Consider the following 19,281-nt stretch of genomic DNA (forward strand, 5'->3'; position numbering starts at 1 on the left):
TTTTATAATCAATTTATTTCATAGTACACTCTTCAATTCTGGTATGGAGAATTAAAAACAAAAACTTCACAGTATGTAGTAGGTGCATATAGGAAGCACAATAAACAGTGAACTCATGTTCTGCTTGCAGAGATTTTATAATAATTTAAACAGAAATGTAAACATTTAAACTGTACTACTGTTTTTTTTATATATTTTTTTTATATAACTGAATAAACCTACCAAATGCACAGTGGTGATGGTGTGTTTTCATAAATGGCCACAGAGTGGCACTACTCTAAAGGGAAAGAATGGTTCATGAAGCAGGTCTCACTGGAGCCCAGAGCAGAACAGTGTGATGGCTGTGTTGGAGAATGCTGATGTGCTGGTTGGCTCTCCAAGGCTGAGTTCATTAAGGGGAGGTATATGTCATCCATGTTTGGCAACACAAACACTTTCTGTAATGCAGTTACAATAAAACCTTATTATAAAGTTTGTAAAAGAGTAAGAACTTGTTTAAAAAATCTTTCTGTGGACATACCTACATTAATTAATCATGTTATATTTATGCTGGTGCAAAAAAGGGAGGTAAGATAAAGAAAGAGCAGAATACAGTAAATGTTTAACCTGAAACTCCTCCTGAAGTTTTTTCTCAATCCATTCAGTGACATGACAGAAGGTCACTTCTCGTTCCCCCAGTTTGGGCTGAACTCGCAGATCAAGCTTTGGAGGCACACAGAAACTGTACCTGAAAGAAAAACTCCCAGATCTACCATTAACCATTTTATCAAGGATGCATTGGCAGGACAAATAAAATTAGAGGGTTATAACATTAATCGGTAGTAATCCAGGGGATAATCAAGTTTGATGTAACTATATCTACTAGTTATTTAACATATTTTCACATTATTAGGATTACCACAGAATGTCTGTGAGTGTGGATTGTACCATATTCTATCCGTAGGTGGAGGTGGAATGTTGACAGCAAGTTCTCCAGAAAGTTCTTTAACCTCAACAGTGAGCAGCAGAGGCGTGTTTGACATCTCTTCAATCTTCTTTTTGATGTACTCATTTTCTGTAGCCTTCTGGAAGTATCTGGATTTAGCAATTTTGTCGACAAGTCTCAAAATCCGCCGTCCCGTGCTGCCCCCACTCAAACCGCTGTTAAGAGGAGAAGTTAGAGATGTCTGACATCTGGACTGAGTTAAGCATTAAATTCTTTAATTTGGCAGTGAGCATGAAGCACAGAAGATTAAACAGCTATTTCACTGATCTAGACTAAATCTAGATTTGAAAGCAGTTTAAAGATATAATCCATGCATTACCATTTAAAAAGCTAATTGGATTTTGTATATTAAAGAATTTTTATGGATGTTTCAGTCACCTCTCAGCACCAGGAATACTGCCCTTCTCTCCCTGAGTTTCCTGAGGCTCAGTGGATGGAACTTCCTCTTCATCAGATGATCCTGCACTTGAGGATTCCTCGTCACTGTCAGCCAGTACAGCAAGTTTGGACCTGGTACTTCTAAGGAAAGCCATCACAGCCAGACAATAACTATGCAAACCTTTCTGTTATGTGATCATAGGCAGAGGGTTAAAGGAGCAGTTTTTCATTTTTAGAGCTCTCTGCTTTCTGCTGTACAAACTGCAGTTATAATGAAAACAACAAGCTTTCCTTTCCCTGTGGAAAGAACACTACTTGGAAAGTACTTCTGTTTTGACTGACGAAGCTAATTTCTGGGCCAGAAAAAAATAATAAAAGTAAACCATATCCTGAAATTAACAACCCAGAGATCCATTGTATAGCCATATTGCACATCATGGTTTCACTAAGGAATATTTAAAATTATATACATATTACGAGTCTAGATAATACTGCAGACTGCACCTTTAAAAATGTTCAGCACAAACTAACCTTACATGGTAGGTCTGCATCTCTTTGACAGCTTTCAGTGCTTCTTCCTTGCCCAGTTTTGATAGGTTAATCTTCGTCTCTAATGTCATCTGTAGGGCTCCTGTGTACTCAATATTCAAGTGGAGCCACAGACCTAATATAGAGAAACATATAATACAGTGATAACCTGCAATGGCATTTATAGTATACACATTTAAAGCTTTTTCTCTTATACTTTAAACTCTTAAACTGTTACGTTCCTCACCCTCATTACCACATGCCTGTCCTATTAGTTAGCTACTGAATAGTTCATTGAAATTGAAAGGAATAACTAAATAATAAAATGGGATTTTAAGCGCTTACAATAATTGTTTGTGTGCGTGAAACACTAGCAGAACAGTCTGTTATTATATTCCTCCAAAAAAAAATAATACGTGGAGGATAAATTAAAAAAAACATCAATGAAAGCTTGATCAGGGTCTTGGTGGTGAGGATTAGAGGATTGTAATCACACAGACTACAAATGACAAACTATTACAGCAGATTATGAGACCCAATCACATGATAATGAGTGCGATAAATCTGTAAGTGGGATGAAGTGTGATTAGAACAGCAGGGCTGTGACGCACAGCATTGCATAATCAACTGTAGATCATCTGGCAGGGAGCAGCAAAAGGTGCACACACGCAGCTGACACTGCTACCGCTGAGGTTTTATATATATACTTATATACAGTATTTACAAGGTTCATATTTAATTGAAGATAAGGTTTAGGCCACACCCACTTCAGGTTTACAGGAAATCTGAATATAGACATGGATATCTGGAGCACTAAACAGATAGTGACATTGCGTCACACACTTCTTTTTGTCACATCAGGGAATGCAGGCGTCAGCTCACTAGGATTTCACCAGCATAAGGAATGTTCCATTCAGCTCAGTGCAGGAACACGGCAGCATGTATGCACAGCGAGTCCACTTTCCTCTGTGTGAGAAAACATCTAAACTGATCTTGTAAGTGTATCTGTTGAGGCTTGTTCACACACCTCTGGCATCGACCTGTGGTTGGAACAAGCCTGTGATCTGGGGCATGCTGGAACCCATGGAAAGCTCAGTTACAGTCAATTCATCCATGAAGTAAGGCAACTGTGGAGGAGAAGGTGGAACAGAGCAGAGTATAACCACTGACTTATTTGAAGAACAATAATTCACTCCTTGATATTCTTCATAAAACTTGATTCATTTCGATTGGAATGTGCTGTTTTTTTTTTTTTGTTTGTTTGGTTTTTTTTGTGGCCTACTCTTATTTTGCTCAGCTTGCGCTGAATCTTGTGGGCTACTTGATCAGACCAGTACTTTTCACAGAGGAAATCCCAGAAGATACGACCAATCAGGGCATTAATCCAGACAGGCTGCATTCCTTCTCCGTGATGGCATACATTCTAGAGTAAAGAAACAAAAGGAAAAACTTAATAAAAAAAAATTTACTGTTCATGAAAGGTCAGACACATTCACTGCCCACTTGAAAGCATTTGCTCCTCTAATTAAAAGATAAGCTTGACAAAATTACTATAGACTTAATGCTGCATATTAGCAATTCCCATGTTCCCTATTGACTTCTTTGGCTGTATATGCGTAATAGTTTCTTAACTGTATTCAAATGTAGTATGTCGACTTCAAGAGGAAATGGGCATGGTGTATTTTTGCAGACCTGATCTTTTTCGGTAGGACTGCCTTGTTTGCTGTTATGGCAGAAGCATTGTGACGATCTGCCCAGGCCTGAAGAGATGAGATCGGCTATGTAGGTGGTGTAGTCATATGTAGACATAGATGAGATATTCTCAATGCTGCCAGTGACCTGCACTGAACTAGAGGATTTTTCCTCTTGCATTACAGACATATCTATGTGGGGAGAAAAATTGCTGGAATGATTAACAGGATTGTACCAGCACAGTTATATAGGCGTTTGAAGAAAATATCTAATCACTGCATACCTGTATATTTAACATAAGCATTTCAGTTTATCATATTAAGTCAATTTGGTCAATAAGACATTTAGTCCCTTAAGATGTGCATTGCTCTTCCTCATAGTTTCACTAAAGTTACTATAAAGAATAATTCATACTAGCATAATAAGAATATTACAACAATAAGATGAATAAATGAATACTAAGCTGGGATTTTGATACTATCACTGCAGCATCACAGACACTTGAGCTCTTACCAGATTCATACTGGCCCTCATTTCTGTACATGGATGCTGCACAAAGGTGATGGAACCACTCCTCTTTCTCCCTTCCTGTTCTGGCAAAGAGGTAGAGTGTGGTGTTGTGATTAGTTTTAGATGGGGAGAGTGCCGATTTCTCATTGAAATGTGGGTCCTGTTGATCCTCAACCTCCTCTGTTAGTTCCTCTGCCCTTGCAACAGTGATGCATATAGGATACTTCCTGTTCCACACTCTCTTCCGTGCCAGAGTTGGGGGCAACAGGAATACCTGTTGCCAAAATAATATCTTTCATGTTCTTTTGTATTGTTCAGTCAAAAGGATATGCAATCAAACAAGAGACACAATAGGAAACAATACTGTAGTAGTCTTAAGTTCAAAAAGAAGTCATAATAAGGTGTGGAGCACAGACCTTGCTGCCATCCAGGTGAAACCTACGAGAGTGGGTGAAGCTTTGATTATAAAACGGCTCATTGAAGGTGGCCCACCGGGGGATGTTGCTGCGGGGATAGTCCAACTGAATACATGGCCCCTCCAGCGTCGCATACACAGAGTGCATAAGAGACGGGTGGTATGTTTCTGGATCGTATGCATACATCTCATTAATCCAGCCCTGAAATACAATACAAGTTTTCTTCCCTCTTTTATCTAAATATAAAAAATAAATCTCAGTGTTACCACTGCAGCATTCCGTACAGTGTTTCAGATAGTTCTCAATATGTTTATCAATTTATAAAAATAGTTTATGCGGATTTGGTGACAGCCTGACTTCAAAACAATTCAATCAATAAAGACAGACATGTTAGAGCTGTCACTTCTCTTTAAAAGGAGCGTCTGGATCCGACAGGCCGTGGGTGGCTGCTGTTCTGCATCAACCGCTGGTGAACAGGCTGAATCCCAAGGCAGAACGATAATAAAAACTTCGGCAAGAGCTCCGAAAGGCAGTGAGACACTAATTGCATACTCTGAAAGGCAGCACACTGGGATATAAATTAATAAAGCTCCAAGGACCAAAGCTCTGGAATTAATTAAAAAAAGCCTTAGGTTTAAAGGCACTCTGACAATCTGTCACCTGGGAAGATTAGACAAGAGTTTTTTTTTGTACTACAGACCCTCTGAAATACCAGAGATTACCGTATTGTGGTGGGGTGATAATCAAGAGAGAATGTTATTCAGCATGACAGTAGACTATTAGAAAGAAGGGTTAATTTTAAAATCCTAAAGTGTTCTTCAGTTTGTCCCCTTGGACACCCTGCAACGTTGGGCTTCCCTTGCAGAAGTTTCGTTTCAAGAAAACTACAGAGACACCATTAACCATCCAAAGAACCTTTGAGGAATTATTTTTCTAAGAGTGTATGCACTTTGTGTTACAAGGGTAGTATCAAATTAAAAGGAACATGTTTTTTTAATCAAATTACCTTAAGTGTTGTCTTTTTGCTCTCACCCTGAATCCAGTCATATGTGTCCTGATTAAACCTAGCTGAGGGATCAGAATAGGGATGTCTGGTCAATCCTAATCGGATAAGGAGTAGCCCCAGCATGAAGCCAAATGCCAAGCCAACAAACATTCCAGACCAATAAGAGGACAAAGGCAAGATGAAATAGCAGTAGGACAAAACAGCAACACAGCCGAGACCCATCCCTGGGACTGGCGAACAGGGCTGCTCTGACACATGCTCGGCTGCCAGATCACTTTTATTTGTTACATTTATATCGTGCACAGCATCTTCATTTGTGCAGATCTCAGTGGGCTCTTCACCCTCCAGTTTGCTGAGGTGACTGTGGGAATGGCAGGATCTGCAGTGAATACATTTCCTATAGGATCTCACAGGCTGATTAGACACAGCCAGTTCCTCACATTCTACTTTCTTACAGCTTTGCATAGGAGTCTCAGTCACTGAAAGCTCCCCACTTGATCTCCCAAGCCCTTTAGAGTAGAAAGAATCAATGGAACTTGTGCTCTTTTGGTGCTTAAGCCTGCCCGTGCTGTCCTCACGCATGATCTTACTGAACACACTTAGAGGTTCGTGCATGGCCTCAGTGAGCTTCCGACAAGTGTCTTCTAGCTCCACTTTAAAAAAGCCTGTTTTGGCCTCAGTTGGGGAGAGAACAACAGGAGACGAAGGGGCAGTGCGAGAGTCTCCATTATGGCCTTTAGACTGTGTGAGCTGAGTCCACAGGTGCAGGCTGAGCTTAGAGTCTGACTTGGACTGGGACACCTCAGGACTGCTGCGAGAAAGCTCAGTGGAGATGGACTTCACCAAGCTGATGAAAGGCCTGGGCTTGAGTGATGAAGTGTCTTTCAGCTCAAGCTCTGTGGACAGAGACTTCACCAGGCTACCCAGAGGCTGGCGGGAGGGGGAGAGGAAGCCCAGACTGGAGGGTGAGCAGTCCCCAAGGGAGCCTGGTGAAGATGGGGACAGGGGAACATGGAACACTGGAGAGTGGAGAGCCCACTCTTTGTCTTTATCTGTCTGCATGTCATTGGAATCCGGCTTGAGCTTGAGGAATTCCTGGTTATTCCTGTCGAGTGTGACTGTAAAATCACTGTCATCGAGACTGTCCCATTCACCCTTCGTGCCCGTTAGCTGGATGATGATGCCACTCCTGTCAGACTCATGCTGGTCAGGCTGCAGAGATGGGTGTTCAATCTCAGTGGATGTCTTGTGGCCTATTTCATTTCCTGCCATGCTTCTTATCTCTATGTGGCACACACAAAGCACCTTCAAGTCAGCAGAAATGACAAAACAGACTGTCAGCTACTTTGCCTTACAAATATGGCATTATCATTTCATAGCATTGCTTCCATTTATTATACACCAGCATTTTTTCTTTTGAAGATAAAGCACTGAAAAAGATTGCCTGGCACTAGATTATTACTTTCCATTTTACTTTTTTAATATAAAGCATTGAATGGATCCCCTTCTGATATAATGCACCTGTCTGTTGCCAGAAACAATATGATGTCATGGCCAGTGGTAACTTAGTGGCTAAGACATTGGACTTCTTAGCGAAAGATTGTGAGGTCAGCTGCTCAGTTGTATAAACTAGATGAAAGTAATGTAAGTTGCTCTGGATAAGGGTGTCTGCCAAATGACATAAATGTAAATGTTGGGTTGCATACAAACATAGAAGAGCGATTTTTTTAATTGGTGTAAAATATGTGGACAGAACTCTTGCTGTATGATTATATTAAATTCTTAGTATATTAAATTGTCAGATTAGATTAGTGAAATCGATATATCCAATTAATATATCAAAAGTAAAGTACCGTGCAAGCAAATTTTGTCTAATAAATAGGTGTATAGTTGCTGAATTAATGGAGCAGGATTTAATATATCCTGAGTGGTTGGATTTACTTAAGGTCCTCTGCCTTATGCTTGGTATGGATGCATGTCCCATAAAGTACTCAATACATTTTGCCCAAAGCCTTGTTTATTCATTCCACCCTAAAGAAAGTAAGCCATAGAGCCTGTTTTCATCCTCTAATTCAGGTTATTTGGTGCATGACAGTGCTATTGTGTTTTCTAGTGCTGTTGGGTAAAGGTTATATAATGTTTAAGATGTATGAGCCATTCAGGAGGAAATTAATTGATTTATTATTAACCATAACTGGGTACAGAACAAGAACTATCAGGAAAATTTAAAAGTGAATTAAAGACTAAGTATGCGGTTGTGTAATTCAGTGACAAATTCTGCAGCAGCAAGACTGCAAACTGCCTTGAAATTCTAATTTAACCTACAAAAGATGGAATAACAGGCAAACTGGACACACACCTGCCACAGCAGAATTCCTACCACATGCATTTCTATGCTGCATTAAACAGTCTTTTGCAAGCATTAACACATATGTAAGCCATGGCTCATTTGCATTGTAAGCAACTGACTATATCAATAAGCAAAATTACATTTAAAAAAAAGGCAGTAGCAAATGTCATTGATTAAAACTATCATTGTTACAGATCATAAAAATGCCACAGTTCACAAAGCACTGATTGATATCTGAGGTATTATAATAATAATATTTAAATATTATATTATAATAATTTTTAATTTTTAATTAATATTATATATTATATTAACATCAACCTGAGCTATTTCTTAGGAGAAAATGGAAAATAGAAAGAATCAAATTTTATTTTGAAGGCGTGGTTATGTTGGAAATTATTTCTTTTTACACAAATCATTAACCTCATTAAAATATTTTAAAAAGTTGCTTTTTTTTTTTTTAATCCATAAATGCAGGGCTAAATGCAGCAAACTCAATATTGTCTTGTTCCCTTTCTATGGTCTGAACTGTTCATTAAAAATGAATCCGGATACACTGAAAATCGCGCAGGTGCGTTTGTGATCATAATCCCCATAAACAGAGAAGCGACCGACTCCTGTTGATGTGTGAATATTTTTTGAACAGAAAGACTAACGTGCGCGTGATTTCATCTGCTTTAAATCAAGAGCAGTAATAGAAAGAGCAGTAATAGAAAGAGGCTTACCCAGCTGCGGCTGTTCTTTAACTTCAGCACAGAGCTTGCTCACGCGCTGGTGCTTTCTCCCAGCGCGTCCTGAACTCTGCTCATCTGCCTCTAATACACACCTTCAGAAACAGCACAAACAGGGACAGCGTCGTGCTTTTCGAAAGCCAGGATTTAACCATGGTTTGAACTCTTTAGAAACGATGATTCTGGCAAACACGCGTTTGGAAAGCCCGCAGTGTACGTCCTGAACGCATGGTATAAAACCGACATTACAGAGCGACATTTAACAGATGTACTGTATATTTAAACAGTCGTAGTATTTACATTTTTTGCAGTTTCGGACAAATTTTAGTATGTCTAATACCGAGGCAGTCTTGCAGCTAAACAGCTCTGTCCAGATGTGACTTGACGACCAGCAGGGTGATTATGGCATGCAGATCACTTTAATCCAGATTAAGTAATGCAGCCCCAACATAGGCACTCTTACAACACACTGCACAGAATTTGGGGCATTTGAGATTTGCACATTAATGAATATTAAAACTGAGTAAGTTGAAATTCCGCCAGCCAGGAGTAGAATTATTTGAAGAATCACGATCTGATGATGAAACACATGGCTTCAGTATACAATGGTATCTACATACTGCTTTCCAAGAGGATGGCATTCAATGACTTGCAGTCCACTCCAAAAGTTTTGGAATGGCAAGGCCAATTATTTGTTTATTTTATTTTTTTTTTTGGTTTTGCTATACAGTGAAGACATCTGGGTTTGAGATAGATCAGAATTTCAGCTTTCATTTCTTTATATGTACATCTAAACTTGTTAAACAATTTAGAACATGACACCTTTTGTTTGAACCCACCCACTTGTCAAGTGATGAGAAATATTAGAACATGTGCCTGACAGGCGTTTCTTGTTGCTCAGGTGAGCCTTGTTAGATTGATTGTTTAAACAATTAATAGCTCTGAATGTCTAATCTTGGTTTAAGCCCTTGGTTTTGCCTGTGAAGACTGCATTTGTTGTTAAAAAGGATAAACCAACATAAATACCAGAGAGCTGTCTATAGGAGAAAAACATGCCATTTTGAAGCTAACAAAAGAGGGAAACCAATCAGATCCACTGCACAAGCCTTGGGAATAGCCAATACAACAATTTGGAATGTCCTGGAAAAGAAAGAAACCACTGGTGTACTAACAATCAGACACTGAACAGGTCAGCCAGGGGGAAAAAAGTGGAAGGTTTCAGACTGGCCAAGTCAATCACCAGACCTTAATGCAATTGAGCATGCATTTCAAATTGTGAAGAGGAGACTGCAGGGAGAAACCCCCCAAAACAAACAAGTATCACAAAAGAAGAATGCAGCAGTTTGGTGATGTCAGTGGGTCTCAGGCTTGATGCAGTTATTTACTTTAAGACTATCTGTTCCAATACTTTTGCTAAGCAAAAAATTGGGTGGTCTGCCACCAAAGGTGCCATGTTTTAAATTGTTTAGCACATCTAGATGTAAATATCAGGAAATGAAAGCTGAAATTGTGAACTATCATATTATTATAGATAATAAATACCTAGATATAAATATCTAGGGACAATCATTGATGTAAAACTTACATGGGATGTAAATACAGCAGCTGTTTACAAGAAAGGGCTGCAACGATTGTATTTCATGCGTAAGCTTCGACAGTTCAGTGTGGATACATATATGTTGGCTCTATTTGTGGAGAGTATTTTGACTTTCAGCTTTGTTGCTTGGTATTTCTCACTGTCTGTAGTAAATAAGAACAAACTAAATAAAATTGTTAATATGGCTAGTAAGATTGCATGTAAACAACAGCATAGTATGATAAAACTATGTGAATTTCGAGCTGTGAGGAAAAGCCATGAAATTCTACAGGATGCATCACATCCTCTTTATGGGGAATATGAGTTATTACCATCTGGTCGAAGGTACAGGGTACCATTATTACGGATTGCCCGTGCACAAAGATCTTTTATATCCTCCAGTATAGCTCTGTTAAATAAATCTTTGTGATATCACAGTTGTCATTTTACATCTATGGCAGTGATTCTGTTGTTGTGAAAGGGATGTTGTTTGATGCTGGTTGTATTTATTTGTAATGTGTTGTAACCTGTTGATGTTTTTTTGTATTTGTTAATTATTGCTGTTGATCACTGAAGAGTTGCCACAGATACAAAAAGAATTTCCGAAAAGACAATAAACTAAACTAACTATTAATTTGTTTATTTCAAACCCAAATGTCTTCACTGTATAGCAACAACAAAACAAATGGCCTTGCCATTCCAATACTTTCAGAGGAGACTGTAAAGTATTAAAACAATATCTGCTTAGAAAAACTGTTCATACTTTATGACATGGCTGTGTTACTGAAAGCATTTTCTAGCACAGGGGTTCTCAAACTTACAGTTGTTAGGTCTCAGAACTTAACTAACTCATCAAGCATTGAGTCATTAGCATTGGTTACTCAGGTCAAGAATTGTCATTAGGAATAACAATTCCAGAGCACAGTCAGTTCTCTGACTCTTTAAACACTAACAACCAAGGGCAGCTGTCTGAGGATCGGGAAATAATACTAATTGAATCCTGTAAAGCAGAGGAAGGCTATAAAAAGATAGTGTGCTTACCGCTCACAATTTCCACTTTCCACAATGACATTAAGAAAAGGCAGTAAAGGAGAACTGTGGAAATCAAGGCAAGACAATCAACTGCCTGTATGCTGGGAAAGAAAGGCAAAGCAAACACCCCATGAGACACAAAGGACCTACAGGAAGGTTTAGCTGACAATGGCGTGGTGGTGCACTGTTCTGTTCACTGTGCACCTTTGCTCGCACAAACATGACCTGCATGGAAGAGTCATCAGAAGGAAACTTACCTGCAACCTCATCACAAAAGTGAATGTCTGATGTACGCAAAAACAGTATCTAGTTAGAGAAGCAGAATGCTGTGGACCGATAAAGCAAAAAATGTAACTCTTTGGCCACAACCACCAAAAGTATGTTTGGAGAAAAAAATGGAGTACCATTTGATGAGGGGGAAAAAAAACACCTTGCCAGCTGTTGATTATAGGGGTGGATCTATTACGGTTGTGTGGCAGCGTGTGGCACAGGAAACACTGCATGGGTAGATAGAGAAAGCAAATGTGATAGTTAAGAAACTCAAGCTGAAAAGAGGGAATGATCAAAAACATACTTCAAAATCCACCATGAACTACTTCAAGAAACAGAAGCTTAAGCTTCTGGAATAAGCCCTCACTGTCCCCTGACTTGAACATCAATGATAATCTGTGGCTAGATCTTAAACATGCTGTGCATGCTAAATGGCCAAAGAATCTCTCAAAACTAGAAGCTTTCTGCAAAAATAAGTGGGTGAAAATTCCTAAAACAAGACCAGAAAGAGAGTGGGGGAACACCCCACAAGACGTGCCATTTTGGAGATGCTCTGACACAGTTGTCTAGCCATCACAATTTGGCCCTTGTCAAAGTTGCTTGCCCATTTTTCCTGCTTCCAACACATCAACTTCGAGAACTAACTGTTCACTTGCTGCCTAATATATCCCACCCCTTTACAGGTGCCATTGTAATGAAATAATCAATGTTATTCACTTCACCTGTCAGTGGTTTTAATGTTATGGCCAATCGGTGTACATACATGTACACACTTATATTCTACTCTGTTAGGAAGCACAGGCCTAACAGGGTCTAATTCAGCTGCACCAGTGCGTGTTGTAGGAGAAGGAGGCACTGTGACGTACATAGACACCTGCATGACTACACAAACACCTGTTAAGAGTACATGAATGATCACTGGTATACCTGTTCATTTTGAGGGTTTTTTTTTTGTTGTTGTTGTTCTCAGTTTTGGTTAATCACCACCAGTACCCGTTTGAGGTTGTTTAAACGTTTTTAAAGGCTGCTGGCCCAGGCTTCACCAGTACCCATTTGAGGGTTTGAAGTTTAAAGTTTTAAAAATAATCACCTTTATCTGTATGTTGGAAAATGTGTATGAAACATTTGCCCGAGAACACAGATAAAGAACACCTGTATCTGTGTTCTCTGGCATTCACCGGTGTGTGTAAAGATCAACCGTACCTGTGTGTGTGTGTGTGTGTGTGTGTATGTTCTCAAAAAATAGGTTGAAGTGTAACACACAATTTAACATGGTTCAATGGGGATCCAAGCCTTTCCCCTTTCAAATTTTCACTAATGACACCAAATAAAGTTTGTGTTGAACGTTTATATCTATATGTTTAAGCTTTTATTATTATTTTATTTATTTATTTTTTTATAGCTACACTTATACAGCAAGTACATAACTTTCATTTTTGTAATCAGAGTAACTAGAGTTTGAAAAAAAATAAATTCATACAGACATACATACATACATAAATAAATGATGACAGTGGAAGTTAAATATGCATTGTCATCATTATGTTGTAATTACAAACTGGAGTGACAAAGTAACAACACCCTAGCAACCAGCTGGGTTAGCATAACGACCAACTAGCATCACTTCAGCAACCACATGGAATGTCATAGCAGAGTTTAACCACTTTTACTATTTTACCCTGTACATATTAGAAACATTTAGCCTTTTAACATTTACACTCTTAACTGTTAAACATTAAGATTTTAAAATCAATGACAAAACACTAATATTTTACTCTTTTAGCATGTTTAGCAGGCTCTTGTAAGCCAACTCTTTCAGCCTTTCAGGGTCTTTTAGCCTTCTAGTTTTAAACTGTACTACTAAACATAACATGGTGTATTTATATAAACATACACTCACCGTCCACTTTATTAGGAACACTTTGTTCACCTGCTAATTCATGCAGTTATCTAATCAGCGGTAGCAGCACAAGGCATAAAATCATGCTGATACAGGTCAAGAGCTTCATGTTCACATCGAACATCAGAATGAAGAAAAAATATTACCACAAAGACTAACTGGACAGTTGAAGATTAGAGGAGGGAAGGGTGGGGGAAAAAAGCTGGACTTTTTCCAGTTTTCAACTGTCCAGTTTGGCGAGTCCGTGCCCATGATAGCGTCAGATTCCTGTTCTTGGCTGACAGGAGTGGAAGCTGATCTGGTGTTCTGCTGTTGCAGCCCATCCACCTCAAGTTTCAATGTTTTGTGCAGGCTGTGATACTTTTCTGCTCACCACGGTTGTAAAGAGTGATTATATGAGTTACTATAGAGTTCCTGTCAGCTCAGACCAAACTGATCATTCTCCTCTGATCTCTCTCATCAACAAGGTGTTTCAGCCTGCAGACCCTCTCACAGGAGGTTTTTCACTCCATTCTATGTAAACTCTAGAGACTGTTATGTGTGAAAATCCCTGGAGATCAGCAGTTTCTGAAATACTCAAACAAGCCCATCTGGCATCAGCAACCATGCCACAGTTGAAGTCACTGAGATCACATTTTTCTTATTTCTGATTTTTGACATGAACATTAACTGACCTGTATCTGCATGATTTTATGCATTGTGCTGCCGTCACATTCATGGCTGATTAGATAGCTGCATCAATGTGCAGGTGTTCCTAATAATGTGGATAGTGAGTGTAATATATGGTGTCTGCATAAAAATATTTGCTGGTAAAAGCAATTCCATTATAACTACTTACTACATCAAATTCATTTTAAAAGGCTGTTTCTTAATCTAATAATTCACCTTAACTATGCAACAACCAAGACCAAAATGACACATACCTCATTACAACTTACAAGTAAATGACACTTGTGTCTTCAAATGTCTGAAATATTATGCATTTAATTTTAATTCAAGTTCCCCAAAATTTCAAGAGACACACAAATGTAAACTGAAATGCAGTACAGAACTTATTACAAACTACAACCCCAAATCAGGAAAAGTTGGGACAGTATGGAAAACACAAATAAAAAAAGAAAGTAGTGATTTCTAAATTTACTTTGACTTGTATTTCATTGCAGACAATATGAACACAAAATATTTCATGTTTTGTCTGGTCAACTTAATTTCATTTGTAAATATACATTGTTTCCTGTCATTCAGACCTGTAACACATTCCAAAAAGGTTGGGACAGGAGCAATTTAGGGCTAGTAATCAGGTAAATTGGTTAAATAATGATGTGATTTGAAACAGTTGATGTCAACAGGTGAGTGTAATTATGATTTGGTACAAAAGCAGCATCCAAGAAAGGTCTAGTCCTTTAGGAGCAAAGATGGACCGAGGATCGCCAGTTTGCCAACAAATACGTGAGAAAATTATTGAAATGTTTAAAAACAATGTTCCTCAAAGAAAGATAGGAAGACATTTGCTTATTTCACCTTCAACAGTGCATAACATAATTAAAAGATTCAGGCAATGTGGAGGAATTTCAGTGCGTAAAGGACAAGGGCGCAAGCCTAAGCTGAACAACCGTGCTCTCTGATCCCTCAGGCGGCACTGCATCAAGAATCGTCATTCATCTATAAGCAATATCACCACATGGGCTCAGGACTACTTTGGCAAACCTTTGTCAAGTACCACAATACGTAGTTACATCCACAAATGCCAGTTAAAACTGTACTGTGCCAAAAGGAAGCCCTATGTTAACAGTGTCCAGAAGTGCCGTCGACTTCTCTGGGCTCGGAGGCATCTGGGATGGACCATCACACAGTGGAAACGTGTACTGTGGTCAGATGAATCAGTATTTCAGGTATTTTTGGGAGAAATGGACGCCGTGTGCTCCGGACCAAAGAAGAAAAGGATCATCCAGACTGTTACCAGCAACAAGTCCAAAAGCCAGGGTCTGTCATGGTATGGGGTTGTGTCAGTGCCCTTGGTAAAGGTAACTTGCACTTCTGTGATGGCACCATTAATGCTGAAAAGTACATAGAGATTTTGGAGCACAATATGCTGCCTCCATGCATATTTCAACAAGATAATGCAAAACCACATTCTGCACACATTACAAAGTCCTGGCTGCGGAGGAAGAGGATACAGGTACTTGACTGGCCTTCCTGCAGTCCCGACCTGTCTCCAATAGAGAATGTGTGGCGCATTCTGAAGCGCAAAATGCGACAACGAAGACTCTGTACTGTTGCCCACCTTAAGACTTGTTTGCAGCAAGAATGGGACAAAATTACACCTGAAACACTTCTTCACTTGGTGTCTTCAGTCCCTAAACGTCTTCTAAGTGTTGTGAAAAGGAATGGCAACATTACAAAGTGGTAAATGCTTTACTGTTCCAACTTTTTTTGAAATGTGTTGCAAGAACCAAAATAGGAATTTAGTTTTTTTGAAGAAAAAACAATAATCATGAGGAACACATTAAATAATGTGCTGTTGTATTGTCTGCAATGAAATACATGTCAAAGTAAATTTAGAAATCACTACTTTCTTTTTTTTATTTGTGTTTTCCATACTGTCCCAACTTTTCCTGATTTTGGGTTGTACAAACAGCAAACAGAATACATTTTTTTTATTTTTTTTTATTTAAATGTCATTAAAATAAAAGACTTATTGCCAAGAGTTGCTGTAGTTGGTAGAAATAATAAAATGCTAAATAGTGCATTTACACTCATTCACTTAAAACATTTCTTTTTCTTTTCATTAAAATAAAAATAAAATATTAACACCCTTATTTTCTAAGTCTAGTTGCTGTATTTTTTAGGAATAATGGAGTCCTATAGAGCATTTGGGTTTATAAGTGTTTATCTGGTTCACTTATAAAATTTTCTTATTACCAAGAAAAAGAAAAAAGGCATTCTCTAGTTGGTAGAAATTAATATATATATATATATATATATATATATATATATATATATATATGTGGGTATGTGTATCCTTAAAAAAAACAGTACAGTTTAAAACACTTATCTTACTTGTATTCCAAACCAAGAAAGTCGCATTGTTTTTGTCTTTTTTCTGTAATGTTACAAATCATTCAAATGTACAGAAACACAGGTGCTGTTTGAAGCAAATACGGACGTTTGAAGCGCTAACACTCCAAACACTCGTTTTCACATGAAACGCTAAAAATATACATTAATTCCAACTATTAAGTGTATAAAGTTTAAAACGATTGAAAACGTGCTACACAGTACCTCCTAGCGCCTCAACTATCGTAACATCACCGTCATTAAAGAGCAACAACGCCATTTAAACTCTTCTTCTTCCTCGGCAGGTCGCGCACAGATGTATTGTGCGTTACCGCCACCTAGTGGCGTGTTGGGACGTGTCACTACCGATCTGTACCGCGCATGCGTTAGATTGTTAGGCGAGTCAAGCCTCCGCGCATGCGCAAACAACACCACTCGTGGGAAACGAGTAATTTTTTATTTTATTTTATTTTATTTTTTTCAGCTGTTTCAGTGATACAATAAGTAAATCAAGTCAAACACACATTAATGCCTATTATTAAATAAGTACAGATGGGAAAAAAGAGACATAAAATAAACTTAATTCTAACACAGTTTAGCTATCAGAGGTAAACAATTCCTCAGAAAATAAATAAACAAATTACAATAGCTTAATTTCCTTATTCAAATTTCCCAGTGATCTTATTAAGGAAAAGAGATGTCTTTGCAGCCTTCTTGTTGTATTTGATGTTAAAACAGCTTTCAGTCTACCATAAATAGGAGGAGGTTATTCTTGCTTTGTGTAAATGAAGTTTCCCCAACTGTACCTAGAAGCCTTATGGAATAATCTACTGTGAAAGACCTGTATAAGGAACAATACCATTAACCTATCAATAAGAAGTAATTTATGGAAACTTTGGAAAAAGCAGCACTGATATATCTTTCCAAACATCCGCTGAATAAACATATGAAAAGAAAAGGTGCCATATCATTTCTGGTTCTAAAGATACATTGCAAATTTACATTAAAATTGAACTTCTGCAGATAATCATTGTAAGAATAAATCTTTTGAAATACCCTGAGAGGGGTTTCTTTCACCTTATTAGCTGTAAAATATTTATTCATAGCTTTCCAGATTTTTCCATATGTAATGGAGGAAACTCTATTTCCATCTGAGAATTCCTCTAGGAATACAGCACTGATCAGCATTTATTGCCTTTCTAATATGTGCATTGTTGCAGCTTATACTGAGAAGGTCAAGACCTCCAGTTGTGACCTTCGGGATTTCTCCTGGCACTGATACGTATCTGCACTGGGCCTTTATAAAGTGAAGTATTTTAGGAGATATTCAGTAAACTTAAGTAATTTTGTAACATACAAACATGACCCTGCAAAATGCAAAATGCACAAAGTTTAAGGAAAACAAATATTTTATTATAAAATGCATAATGTTAAAAGGTCTGTTAGTATGGTGTAGTATGGTAGAGTAATACAAAAGGCCACATGTATTTTTAAAATTAAATTTAATTAATAAAGCATTTTGGTAACTAAAAGAGAAAATTTATTGTGGTAATGGATGTTGTTCGTAATAGAGTGTACTATACTTAAACGCAGTGGCGGCTCATCCATAGGGGCAGGTGGAGAAAATGTCAGTACTTGACCAAAATAAGCCAGCGTTCCATTGATATGCTTGCCTTTCTATCTTGCTGCCTCACTTAGTTTCCATAGAGTTATTATTGCACCTGACAGTCAAAAATGGGAACTGCAACAAGAGAGGTCCACTGGGGAAGGGATATTCTCTGCCCCGCACTCACTTTTCACAGAACAAAGAGCAGTGGACAAGACAATTAAAGGTGCATTAGGTAAGATAAGACTCAGTGCTTGAATGATTCCCACCCATGTTCACGAACCTCTGCTATAGCGTCTGTAAAATGAGACTGACATCCAGACAACAACAAGCTTTCTGGACCGGAAGTCAGTTTTCCAAAAAGGTTTACTCATTGACTTATTAAGCTTTTGCTAAGGTAATGGCATAACCCATATTTATTTTTAACACGTTCTACATATCTTCCAGGTTATTTGTACAAGAAAAGAATTTAAAAAATCGACTATTACACCTTTAATGACAGGATTGCCAGTAAATTGCAAGTTTAATATACTCCATGGCCACCAAGATCTTATTTTATAGCAAATAATCAGAATTAAATCTAATAAGCTTTCACAAAAAAGCAATCTGAACATGCAGACAGTGAGTCTATAATGCATAGAACTATTTCTATTGCAAGATACAGTATATTGCAATGATTGAGAGAGGGAAAGAGGGATTAGGGAGTAATGTCCATACATCAAAAATGTGGGGGAAACAAGTATTTCACATACTGAGAAAGTCTAAGACAAAGAATAAAATGTCTCCCCTTTCCAATGCCCAATTTTTGGGACAGTTTGAAATGTAGCTGGACAGGAAATTTTGCTGATACCTGTAAACCTAATGATAATGATATTACCTTAAACACAGTCAAAGGTATGTCGAAAACTGCTCAAAATGAGCTGCTAGACTGTGTCCTGGATGACTGTATGCTGATGACTCTCAACTACCTATTGCAGACTTACTCATAATTCACTGGACATTTTTAAATTTTCTTTGTTGTTCATTGTTGTTTTGTAAATAAAAAACAACAATAAGGTCCAATAATGTTCAGTAGTTACACACCAAATGTAATTTCTATGGCAAAATATTAACAATAATAACAAAGAAATATAGCCGCAAGTGGTGATTTTACCAAGAACCCTTTACAAATAGCACCCCTAGTGGCTAGTTCTTACTAAGTTGTATAGAATACTAAAGCAACCATAGATGAAAATACTGTTCAT

The 19,281-nt window shown here is 38.0% G+C and overlaps 1 protein-coding gene across 2 annotated transcripts; it reads right to left on the bottom strand.

The window, feature by feature from the left end:
• Window positions 1-9: 9 nt before the first annotated feature.
• Window positions 10-9,283, bottom strand: tex2l (testis expressed 2, like). 2 transcript variants are annotated; one of them, XM_053238389.1, is made up of 12 exons: window positions 8,591-9,283; window positions 5,516-6,798; window positions 4,510-4,710; window positions 4,097-4,367; window positions 3,584-3,774; window positions 3,174-3,314; window positions 2,919-3,018; window positions 1,895-2,027; window positions 1,364-1,504; window positions 928-1,140; window positions 607-727; window positions 10-437 (listed from the first exon to the last, which is right to left on the bottom strand). In XM_053238389.1, the coding sequence occupies exons 2-12, from the start codon at window positions 6,785-6,787 to the stop codon at window positions 273-275; spliced, it is 2,949 nt and encodes a 982-aa protein (XP_053094364.1). In that variant the 5' UTR covers window positions 6,788-6,798; window positions 8,591-9,283; the 3' UTR covers window positions 10-272. The 2 variants fall into 2 exon arrangements, with proteins under 2 accessions (XP_053094364.1, XP_053094365.1); XM_053238390.1 differs by having other exon boundaries at window positions 5,516-6,820.
• Window positions 9,284-19,281: the final 9,998 nt, after the last annotated feature.

The sequence above is a fragment of the Pangasianodon hypophthalmus genome, chromosome 12 (genome assembly GCF_027358585.1).
Source record: "Pangasianodon hypophthalmus isolate fPanHyp1 chromosome 12, fPanHyp1.pri, whole genome shotgun sequence".
Taxonomy (NCBI): Eukaryota; Metazoa; Chordata; class Actinopteri; order Siluriformes; family Pangasiidae; genus Pangasianodon; species Pangasianodon hypophthalmus.